Source organism: Apostichopus japonicus, chromosome 16, assembly GCF_037975245.1.
Source record: "Apostichopus japonicus isolate 1M-3 chromosome 16, ASM3797524v1, whole genome shotgun sequence".
Taxonomy (NCBI): domain Eukaryota; kingdom Metazoa; phylum Echinodermata; class Holothuroidea; order Aspidochirotida; family Stichopodidae; genus Apostichopus; species Apostichopus japonicus.
This window is the reverse complement of record NC_092576.1, coordinates 14,657,316-14,669,522: the sequence shown is the minus strand read 5'-3', so window position 1 is coordinate 14,669,522 and position 12,207 is coordinate 14,657,316. Positions and strand designations below refer to the sequence as shown.

General features: G+C 36.4%; 1 protein-coding gene across 1 annotated transcript in view; it reads right to left on the bottom strand.

Annotated features, from left to right (window-relative positions):
* LOC139983701 (uncharacterized) overlaps positions 1-12,207 on the bottom strand; it is a 125,362-nt gene that overhangs the window by 8,107 nt on the left and 105,048 nt on the right. Inside the window, exon 22 of the mRNA XM_071997440.1 lies at positions 11,648-11,783. Coding sequence (XP_071853541.1) covers positions 11,648-11,783 — 136 coding nt within the window. The remainder of the gene's footprint in view (positions 1-11,647; positions 11,784-12,207) is intronic.

Sequence of the window (12,207 nt, the reverse complement as noted above, 5' to 3'; positions counted from 1 at the left end):
GCACATGCATATGGATTTCGCTGTGTGTACTACGTATTGTAATGTAGGCGCTCTATTTTTGCCTTTATACGGCACTTATGTATGTTTATTTACTATATATATATATATATATATATATATATAGCCTATATATATATATAGCCTATATATATATAGCCTATATATATATATATATAGAGTAGGTTGGCGTCTATCTTGGCGCAGAGTGCTCTATGTCCATTGGACAGAGCGTATATAAAACATATATATATATATATATATATATACATATGTATATATATATATATATATATATATATATATGTATATATAAATATATACAAACTCATTACGATTTTCATATATATATATATATATATATATATATATGAAAATCGTAATGAGTTTGTAAATCAAGAACAGTGAAACAAACTTCCAGCCTCCACCGGGACTCGAACCACGGGCCTCCCGCTCTGTACGCGGACACCCTAACCACTAGGCTATATGGACGCTGATTGTATGTCCAGAGGTTCGAAACCGGTAGGGAAGGTTTATATGTTTGGGGCTTGCTATTCTGGTTTTAAGACTTGCATGTGTCTCAAGCATGAATGTATTACGGTACCCTCACAGGATAATACTTCCGTGTCTCAGGTATGCATTTCTTTAATGGAATTATATAACGGACACAGGACAATCTTAGCTATTATATATTTGCATATAGGTGCGTGATTTTAACAAACACCACACGTGAATATGCCAATTTTTTGGCATAATGCTTATTTTCTCAAGCGATATAAATTATTTTCGACATTTCCGTAAAAACTAAACAGTAATGAACGTCGTTTACGTATTATACACAGGGACGTAGCTAAGGCCTGATGATTGAGAGTGGGTATGGGGGGGGGGGGAGAGATGTAGTGGCTGAAATTCCAACTGGATGGGATTTGGAGCCAGAAAATTCCGACTGCTGCCTTGTAACCCGCAGCCCCCCCCCCCACACCCTACTCGTCAACGATACAGTCAGTGTCAGTCAGTCAGTCAGACACTCCATCTTTCGCGACTGCACTTTTGTTTTTTCGGTACATTTGTACCACTGGCCCTCACTTCACAAATTTATTAATCACTCTGGTTAGCGAGTAAGCAATGAGTATAAGTTATCTGCTTGATAGGCTACATAGACTACCAACTAAAAAAAGCTATGTTAATGTAACAAAGGGGAAAACTTTTCTTTTTCAACAAATTATATTCGACGACATAGTGAACTACCCCAAAATACAGCGCTTTTTCCTAGCGCGCTTAATATTATTTTCTTGGGGGGGGGGGCTATTTATCACTCACATGAAAAAATTAAATTGTTCACTTCATTCCAACTGAGCATTGGGAATGAAGTGAACAGTTAAACATTTTGCAGACAAATGTTGAGTTGACGAGATACGATAAGTTGCCAATTAAACATTTTGCAGAAAATTTTACAATTGCTCAATTGGGATGAAGTGAACAATTGAACATTTTGCCAAAAACATGTCCAATTAACGAGATAAGATAAGTTTTCAATTGAACATTTTGCAGACAATTTTTCAATTGCTCAGATGGAATGAAGTCAACAAGTGAACAACTTGCAGCAAAATGTCCAATACACGAGATATGATAAGTTGTCAATTAAACATTTTTCAAAAATTGTTCAATTGCTCAGTTTAAGCAACTAAGCAATCCAACATTTTTCTGTTTTTTGGGGGGGGGGGGGAGGGATAAGATTTTATCTTGTTATTTTAACAATTTACTGCAAAATTTCACTTTATGGGCAAAGTTTTTCTTATGTTGATGGTCATTTTAAGCTTCCGTAGAATAGCATTGAGGGTTTTAATTGTATACGTTGTACAGTAGTTTATTAGGCATTTTTTTTTAGAGTATTCAAAATCACACGAAGTTTTGTATGGTGGAGTATAAGAACCGCGAGATACAATTTCTTAATATGACAAGGAAAACGTGGTAAATATGACTGATTAAAGGTCAAGTTTGACCGAAAATTGTAGGTCACTCACAAATAGCAAGAATTTATGAAAAATAGAGTTCGACAGTCGGAAAAATTAGAGTGCCACAGTCGGAAATTCCGTACTCATAAGCGTACGTATACAATTTTAATCTAAGGCTGATGGGTACAGTTTCTTCCTCGTTATTATCCCCCACTATAATTTTCAGTTGATATATGTAATCAACATATTATGTTAAATTAAAAGTAAGTATAGGTATCATCAACCTATATATGAAATTGATCGCAGAGTCAATCAGGCGTAATAGATTTAGGGAGGGGAAATTGATTGTGGGGTGAGGGGCTTCGAGTTCAAAGACGTATACTCATCAAAAGTAGTCTGTAATGGCTCCAAATTACGGCATGCTGTAATTGCTGGAAGTTTTCAAAAAAGTCCTTTCCTGAAGGTGTTCACTCTCCATATTGTTCGCTGACATTATAAACACACACAACAAGATGATTTCCCAGTTAGGTAAATTTCCTCCAAGGTGGTTAATAAAACAGTTTAAGAATTTTAACATAAGGTGACCATATTTTAATATGTAGCATATATGGGACCAATAAATCATACTTAGTATGATAGTAATATTTAGTAGTGTAGGGTCTACTCGTTTGTATTGGGCTAGTGAAGTTGCATATAACAAGGTTTGAACCTAACTGGAGACCAAAACTTCCCGTTATGTAACACTTTCGAAAAATAAATGAAGAGGCGCGGGAGGGGGGGGGGGAGGTCGGTGGTCGGACAGAGGATTCAAGAAAGTATGTAATATATTGGCTTCTTAAATAGTGCAGTTCCTAAAGGGTCTACTCGTTTGTATTGGATTTTAATGCCTTCTAAATCGCTTAATTTTCAAACATTTTCTGTGAAGACTACTATATTTCAGTCATACTTTCCCAAGCGTGGGCACAATTCCCCTAAGCGTGGGCACAATAAAGTTACTGTCACACATGCATGTTAACCAATATGTATATGTGTATCTATGTATATGTGTCGGGGGGGGGGGGGGGGAGGGGAGGGTGTCGGAAAGAGGATTCAAGAAAGTATGTAATATATAGGCTTCTTCAATAGTGCAGTTCCTAAAGGGTCTACTCGTTTGTATTGGGTTTTAATTCCTTCTTGCTTAATTTTCAAACGGTTTCTGTGAAGACTATTATATTTCAGTCATACTTTCCCAAGCGGTGGGCACAATTCTCCTAAGCGTGGGCACAATAAAGTTACTGTCACACATGCATGTTAACCACTGGCGGATCCAGGGCCTTTGTTTGGGAGGGGCCAAAGTGGCATTAGAGTGATATTGGGGAGGGGTCTAAGGGGAGGGGAAAATTTTCTATTGCTGATTGCCCTCAGATGCAATTTGGTGCGACAAAAGTGTACAATGGTGATGTTTATTTACTTCTAAAAAAAATGTTTCCCAGGTGTAATTTTCTAAAATATTTATAAAACAAAGTTGGGATCATCTTTCTCAAGAAATTTTATTTCTCATAGGTTATAAATTTCTTACAACCAGCCTGTAACTGCAAAATGGTGTTAAACTGTAAATCCTCATGCTCATACATTTACATAGCTCCCAACTCTTGAGAAGGCAAATGCTGGTCCATGCCACGACTCGCCGTCCTGGGGGAGGGGTATAAGGGGAGGGGGTGTCCCCCTCCACTTTTGATTTTTTTTTTTGGAATCCTGGTGATGCCTACCTGTAAAATGGTGGCACTTAGAAAGGCTTTTGTCACCCAAAATTTTCTGAGAGATATGCATTTTTTTGTGTGTAACATCAATAAATTGAATAGTAGGTGATAATTCATTCTTTCCCGTGGCATGAAAATGTTCGCTGCTCGCCCCAATGAAAAGAAATATAGGCTAATTTGAGGTTTAAATGATGCTGTAAAGGAGGTTTTATACTCTATTATGCTAAATGCTAAAGAAATGATGGTTGCTAAGTCAAAATTTGATACAAATTTTTGTATGTATACTTGACAATTACAATGCGGTTTTTTCGGACGCTTGTGGGGGGCAGCGGGTTTAGGTGTTAGAATGCGGGTCTAATTCTCGCGAATTGCGGGTCAGTTGGGAGCTCTGCATTTAATTTTAAACCAGAAAACGAAAAGTTTTAGACTAGTCTACCACTGCTAATCCCCTCGATTTTTTTAATTTCCAATCATATGATTTAGCGGATGTTCGGAAACACTTTTTGGCTCACCTTTGGGGGGGGGCATGGCCCCCTTGGCCCCCCTTGGATCCGCCAGTGATGTTAACCAATATGTATATGGGTATATATGTATATGTGTCGGGGGGGGGGGGTCGGGTGTCGGAAAGAGGATTCAAGAAAGTATGTAATATATAGGCTTCTTAAATAGTGCAGTTCCTAAAGGGTCTACTTGTTTGTATTGGGTTTTAATGCCATCTAAATCGCTTAATTTTCGAACAGTTTCTGTGAAGACTACTATATTTCAGTGATACTTTCCCAAGCGTGGGCACAATTCCCCTAAGCGTGGGCACAATAAAGTTACTGTCACACATGCATGTTAACCAATATGTATACATGTGTATAAATGTATATGTGCCGGGGGAGGGGGGGGGGGTCGGGGTGGGAAAGAGGATTCAAGAAAGTATTTAATATATAGGCTTCTTAAATAGTGCAGTTCCTAAAGGGTCTACTCGTTTGTATTGAGTTTTAATGCTTTCTAAATCGCTTAATTTTCGAACAGTTTCTGTGAAGACTACTATATTTCAGTGATACTTTCCCAAGCGTGGGCACAATTCTCCTAAGCGTGGGCACAATAAAGTTACTGTCACACATGCACGTTAACCAATATGTATATATGTATATGTGTCGGGGGGTGGGGGGTCGGGTGTCGGAAAGAGGATTCAAGAAAGTATGTAATATATAGGCTTCTTTAATAGTGCAGTTCCTAAAGGGTCTACTCGTTTGTATTGGGTTTTAATTCCTTCTAAATTGCTTAATTTTCAAACGGTTTCTGTGAAGACTACTATATTTCAGTGATACTTTCCCAAGCGTGGGCACAATTCCCCTAAGAGTGGGCACAATAAAGTTACTGTCACAAATGCATGTTAACCAAAATGTGTTTATATGTATATGTGTCGGGGGGGGGGTGGGTCGGGGGTCGGACAGAGGATTCAAGAAAGTATGTAATATATAGGCTTCTTAAATAGTGCAGTTCCTAAAGGGTCTACTTGTTTGTATTGGGTGTTAATGCCATCTAAATCGCTTAATTTTCGAACAGTTTCTGTGAAGACTACTATATTTCAGTGATACTTTCCCAAGCGTGGGCACAATTCTCCTAAGCGTGGGCACAATAAAGTTACTGTCACACATGCATGTTAACCAATAATATGTATATGTGTCAGGGGGGGGTGGGCCGGGTGTCGGAAAGAGGATTCTAATATAAAGGCTTCTTTAATAGTGCAAAGCATGGGCACAATAAAGTTACTGTCACACATGCATGTTAACCAATATGTATATGTGTAGTGTATGCGGCTGCGTACATTATACATATGTTGTCTATGTATATATGTTAATCGTACATATGTCTGTATCTGAGACTGTATCTGTGGACTGTAATGGCCGCAAATTAATTAACTTGCAATAATTGCTAGGAATGTTCAAAAAAATACTTTCCTTGGAGGTCTTCGCTCTCCAAATTGTTCTCAGACATTCTTAATGAACACAAAAGATGACTGAATGTCTAGTGAGGTAATTTTTCTTCCAACGAGGTAATATAACCGTTTAAGAATATTGACCAGGGTGAGGTGACCATTTTTGAATATATGGCATATATGGGCCAATACAGCATACTTTAATCCTTCTACATAACCTATATTAGTTGCATATAACAAGTTTGAACCTAACTGGACACCCAAACTTCTCCCGTAGCAACGTAAACACCTTCGAAAATTAAACGGGTGAGAGGGGGGGGGGGGGGGGTCGGAGTGTTTGAAAGAGAATATAAGAAAGTATATGATGTATAGGCTTTTGTCTCACTTGCATTTTTTCATGGGGCCTTCTCGTTTGTACATGATGTAAAGCCTTCCAAATTGTTAAATTTAAGAACAGGTTTTATGACAACTAGCCTAATATATTCCAATCATACTTTCCCAAGCGTGGGCACAATTCCCTAAGCGTGGCACAATACGGATCATATGTATATATGTGTGTGTATAGTGTACGCGGCTGCGTGCAGTACACGTTGTATATGTTCATTTTAATCGTTACGTCTGTATCTAGCCGGTAAGCAATAGGCCCTACCTACAAGTTGTTTTTCATTCTATATATTAATCTTCGTGGCATTGTTCCACTAATTTTGAGGTGAATGTTTGTAAAACGTTTCCATGTTTGAATTCAGAGTTCAATAACATTATCTACAATAGAACATTTTCAATAGAAATGAACGTGGAACACATTTCTGGCGTCAACATGTGTCATTTATTTACACTTGCTTTCTATCGCTGCAACAGAAACATTTGCAGCAATGAATGAGAGAGGAAAGGGAGAGCAAAATCTTTATTAAGTTGTCGCATTCCTGCAGTAAAGAGTGCACCGTCTTAACTACAAATTTATAAATATATACTTTGTACCTCGTAAAACGTGTTTGGTAAAGTATGTTCTTTACTTTGAATCTTTTACTTGCAATTGTTTAGATTTTACACCCCAATACAAAACCAGTATATCCCGCTCCAAAGGTTTGCTGTTTTGGCCCCTAATATACCAGGTATTCAAATATGGTCACCTTTGATACAAAAAAAATATATATTGTATTTGTATTACCACCCTTGAGGAAATTAACATTCAGTCATTTTATGTCTTTAATTTAGAAAGTATGAGAACAATTTGGAAAGTAAAGACCTCCTGGAAGGTAATTTTTGTAAACTTCTTGCAGTTATATATGGGTGCTATAATTTGTGGCATATGCAGACTACCTTTCATCCATTTAGCCACCGACAAATTGCTCAACGGGCAAGTATTAGCTTTGAAGTTATGTTTTCAGGATCACCGCCCTATAAGTGTGTTATATACATGTGCACATAATGGTAGCAGTGTTATACATATGAGCTGTTAATGTTACCCTAAAACTGTGGCTTTCTAGGCATTAACCCATCATTTCATGCTCACGACTCGACCTATAGCCAGATTGTTTAACAGGTGAGTTACAACTCCCTGATTTAACTAGTAATTGGCTAGGAAGCACATTAACGCAGGAGGATCGCCATCCTTTTGGAAATTTTCCAGTTCATATACTCCCTTAATGGGGTGTAAGAGAATGTATAGCAAACGCTGATACGTGTGCGAAAATTATCAAAGGAGAAAACAACCTCCCCGTGTGAAAAGAAAACAAAGAACAATAAGAAAGCAGACGTTAATTCAGTAAGAGTATACTATTACTTTCAAACGTAAATAGTATCAGCAGGGAGTTGTTATGCAACTCCCTGGTATTAGTCAGCCATACATTTCGTACGCTATTCGCGGTCACATTATTAACCCTCCTGTTGTCATGTAAGCAGCTTTGCCCGCGTTTGAAAACAAGCGCGTTTTTTTCATGCTAGTTTTGCTGTCGTTTGATTGGAGGATGAACAGCGACTGTTCAGGGAGGTCCAAAATATCACCTCCCTGATCAACAGATGAGGGTTGTTCATTGCGGTTTCACAAATTCTCTACAACAAACCAATTGCATGCACTGTTCTGTTTGATACAGTATAAGGCAGGCCGTATCGTGTATTTTCATTGTTGTATCTGCATATGCATCAAGAAGCAGATAAACCAAACACGTACCATACTAATCGGACATAAATAATAATAATAATAATAAATAATAAAAAACGTCAGGCCAACTTACTTTAACACATAAATAATTATACATAAAAAAGTTAGACAGACAGATGAAGAGAACGGGTATGTGTCTTCTCATCTGTTTTCTCATGATTCCAGCGGTAGGAATAAAAATATCGATCAGTCATGCCATAGCGCCAAACTTAATTCTTTTTGATGGTGAGCTGTTTGTTGAGGTATTATGATCGAGGACCCGCAACGTGAATTACGTAACTTACCAAAATGAGCAACCACGAGGAACTTTGCTGACACTCTCATAGAATTAGCTTGAGGAGTTTTGTTGGTTTGACGGCTGCATATAAATATATATAAATATATATATATATAAATAAATATATATATATATATATATATATATATATATATATATATATATATATATATATATATATTATAACTGAACAAAGTATGAGAAATACATTGTGAGGTACATATGGTTGTATGTATGTGCAAGCCATGCACATTCACATTGAAAGATATATGCTATATTAGAACAATATCAGATATTCAAATATGGTCATCTTTGGTCAAATCCTTTAACTTTTTTATATTACCACGTGCACCCTGAAGGAAATTTACCTCACTGGACATTCAGTCATCTTGTATGTCCATTTACTAGAATTTCAAGAGAACACTTTGGAAGAGTTAAAAACTTCCCTTTTTGAAAACTTCTAGCAAGTACTTTAGCATGCAATAATTACAGACGAACATATAATGAACCGAATAGGCAGATGATTGTCTCGGTAAAAATTACCCGTCGGTATAAATTAAATGTGACGTATATGGGCGTTGTAATCATACCGTAATCACGTTCTGTGTATTTTTTGAAATTTCCGACGCTTAAGTTAATATTAATCATCTCTTAAATTCCGAATCTTTATTGAGTCAACGTAAGCGATGTTGATGTAATCATGCTGTACTGACACTCGTGGTATGTGTATGCCCTGGAATTTCCGACGCATAAGTGAATCTTAATCTTCCCGTAAATTCCGAATTCAGTGGAGATTACATTCAACGTAAACGCAATGCGTAAGTTGGTGTAATCATGCTGTAATCCCGTGGTGTGCATGCTTCGGAATTTCCGACGTGTATATCCTAAACATGCCGTACTGTGCCTGTTTCAGGTGAACGAAAATAACTTAAACTTGACGTTTAAGGATTTCGTAATCAATACGTAAACGCTGAAATGAACGTATTTGGGTATTTGTAAGTTAATTGTAAATATACAGTAAATTTTTAACTGCACTCGTTTCAGCCAACGTAAATGTTGAAATTTTGTTCATGAGATGCAGTCACAGGGTAATATCATTATCGGAAAGATTGACATGAGAATTGTGTCCAGTGTTTTATTTCATGGAACAATCAACGTTAACGTCATGCTTAAGTTTGGCGTAAGTTTGTTGTAAACGCGTTGAATCTATGCTCCGAGTTTCCGATGTGTAAGATAATCGTAATCCTGTCGTAAATTTCTTCGTGGCGAGATTAAGGTCAACGTAAACGTGTAGAAGAAATAAGTTTTAATAAATACGAAAGTAATTATTAACTTCCGATATGTAAGTTGTCATAAACGTAACGGAAATCTGTTGTTCCGTGTTTACAATGTTTACGGATGCGTAAACACATCGTAAACGCGTTGTTCCAAAATGTACGGGTTTCCGATGTTTAAGGTGACCGTAAGCAAGACGTAAACATCCAAGGACTGTGCTTACGATAACTTAAATGCGTGTCTTTTTCCCGTGTATGTTGGAGATGAAATACTAGGTGTCTTCGAATGACACGTTTGAAATGCTACACAAAAATTAGAACAACTGGGATAACTACATTGTAACGAATATAAATTCCAGAACCTGTCACCATCAATGACCGATTTAGTAATACAGTGATCTCGGAAACTCTGTTCATTAAATGTGCAAAGAAGGGATTACCAGTGAATGCGTGCATTCTTTAAAAAAAAAAACACGGGTCACTTACGTATCCAGCCAACTATATTTTCTCAACCGCAGTTGTCTAATGGTTTACCCAACGGTTTGTTTAATAATATTTTATCTACATTTAACCAAACAACCATAAACTATTTGGGCAACTTTTAACTATTTATTGGTAAATTGATATGGTAATATTTGGGAAACTTTTGTCAAAGTTTGGTAAAGGCCAAAAATAAAATTAACAATTACGTCAAACATTTAGATATGAGAAGAAAATAAAACAGGAAACGTAAGTTTATAGCTACATGAAAACGTGATGACATAACAACAGGACGCATTATCTGTATGCCTTTGTATTAGATTCTTCACAAATTGGCTGCCAGGAAGCTTTGTCTTTTATCAAATAAACTTCCAAGCAAACTTTCAGTAGAATGAATGCCTTACAATCACTTGTAGTTTGATTAATTTTGGACCTGGTCACACAAAATTACGTATAGGCCTACTCTATCATATCTCAGCTGTTGTATTTATCAATAGTATTTTGTTGATTTTACCTCATCATATGTTAACTGCTTTAGTAACATTGGACCTTACAGATACAGTAATGATAAAATCATGTAAAACACTATTTTACACTGATAAATACAATTTGTATATTTCAAAGTAATTGTGTATGAGACACCAGTTTTTTTTTTTTTTGTCGTTATAAATTAGCATTTTATTACATCAACGTGACCTAATGTTTGACATAACTTTCAGCACAAAGTTCACACTAACTCTTTAAAAACTATGTCGGAGCAAATGATATGAGTATGTGCAAAATAATTGGCATTATTACAGTGGATACTGCCAAGAAATGGCAAATTCAATGTTTAAAGAATATGGTGCTTTCTAAAATCTGTTAGAAATTCGTTGGTAAAATATAATTTGTTAACATTGATGTCTCGACTCAGGACTCTTCAGCTAACCTTAAAAGTACCTTATGCAAGAGAGTTTAAATATTGTAAAGGTGAATACATTAAAAACTATGCACTAGCTGGACAAACAAAAGAAGTCACTCAAATTTTTCCTTTTGTAAGACATATTTAAACTTATGGGTAAATATGGGTAAAATCATACTTGAAGGAACATGCATGACAATAAATAGTCTACAAATAAGTGGGTTTTTAAATTTGACCAATGTTATCATCTTAACGTAACGTCCTTATCTTGGTTATTCGCATTCGCATTCGAGCAGCTCAACTGGCGTCTGAGTTGAAGAAGGGCAGGTATATGTATGGTTGTATGTATTTCAGATCCTCCTGCAACAGGAACTTGCGAAGAAGCCTCATTTGGCTTATCAATGCCGCAAGCTGAGTGAAGTCAGTCTCTTACATTCATAGTTAATTAACGTCCATAATTATGAATTGTCAATTGTCAACAACTCTGTAACTGCACGATATACATTAATCTTGGAGTGACTCGAACTCGGGACCTTAAGATTGAAAGACACCGACGTTAACCACTGAACTGAAACTCCATATCTGGTCTTCCTTTGCAGAACATAAACAGTTCCCATAGTATTTGATAACAATATCGGGCAGGATATTGGCCAACTTTATTTGAAAAAAAAATAAGGATACCCTGTTCAATTTTATTTCTGGAAATTGATTAGTTTTCAATGTTTTCAGCTGTTATGTTTATTATGTAAATAGGAATGGATAACTCTATACAATGCCATGCATGCGGAGTTTATATTATTAAAATGTTTGGTAGAGGAGGGAGGTTACATGGTGATGTTAGTAGGCCATTATTCTTTTCACAAGCACCAGAAAAGGCTTCTGAAGCTAATGTGTACTGTATTATCGTAATATTATATTGATGTTACGACATACCTTTGTGCGAATCGCATTGGGGTTGCTCACTTTCATATTTTTAACAGTGTCGAACACATGTATCGTTTGTCGCTTTTTTATCCTGTTGATCTCAGAACAAACAGTCACATAAATTCCACTTCTGGATGCGCCATCTCTGCAAAACAAAGTTGTCCCAAAACACATAAGAAACTATCAAATTATACATTGATTTTACTTAGGGAGAATACATGACGCACGTTTACATGTACCACACATAGTATCCCAGTTTGAATGACTAGTGGATTCGGATTCACCATTTCTAAAATTGCGACCAAACACATAAGATAATATCAAACTTAAAATTGTCATTTTTTACAAAAACAGCAAACTACATAGGAATACTTAATGGCGCACGTTTACATGTACCAAACATAGCATACATATTCTAATGACCCGTCAACATTGGATTCGGTTACTGAAAATGGTAATGAATCATTCCATGACATCTATCTGTGTTTAATTATAGAGATATTGAGAAAATGACGGTTTAAGCTCGCTCGTTTCGTCACATTAACGATCATACTTTCGAATGAAAAAAA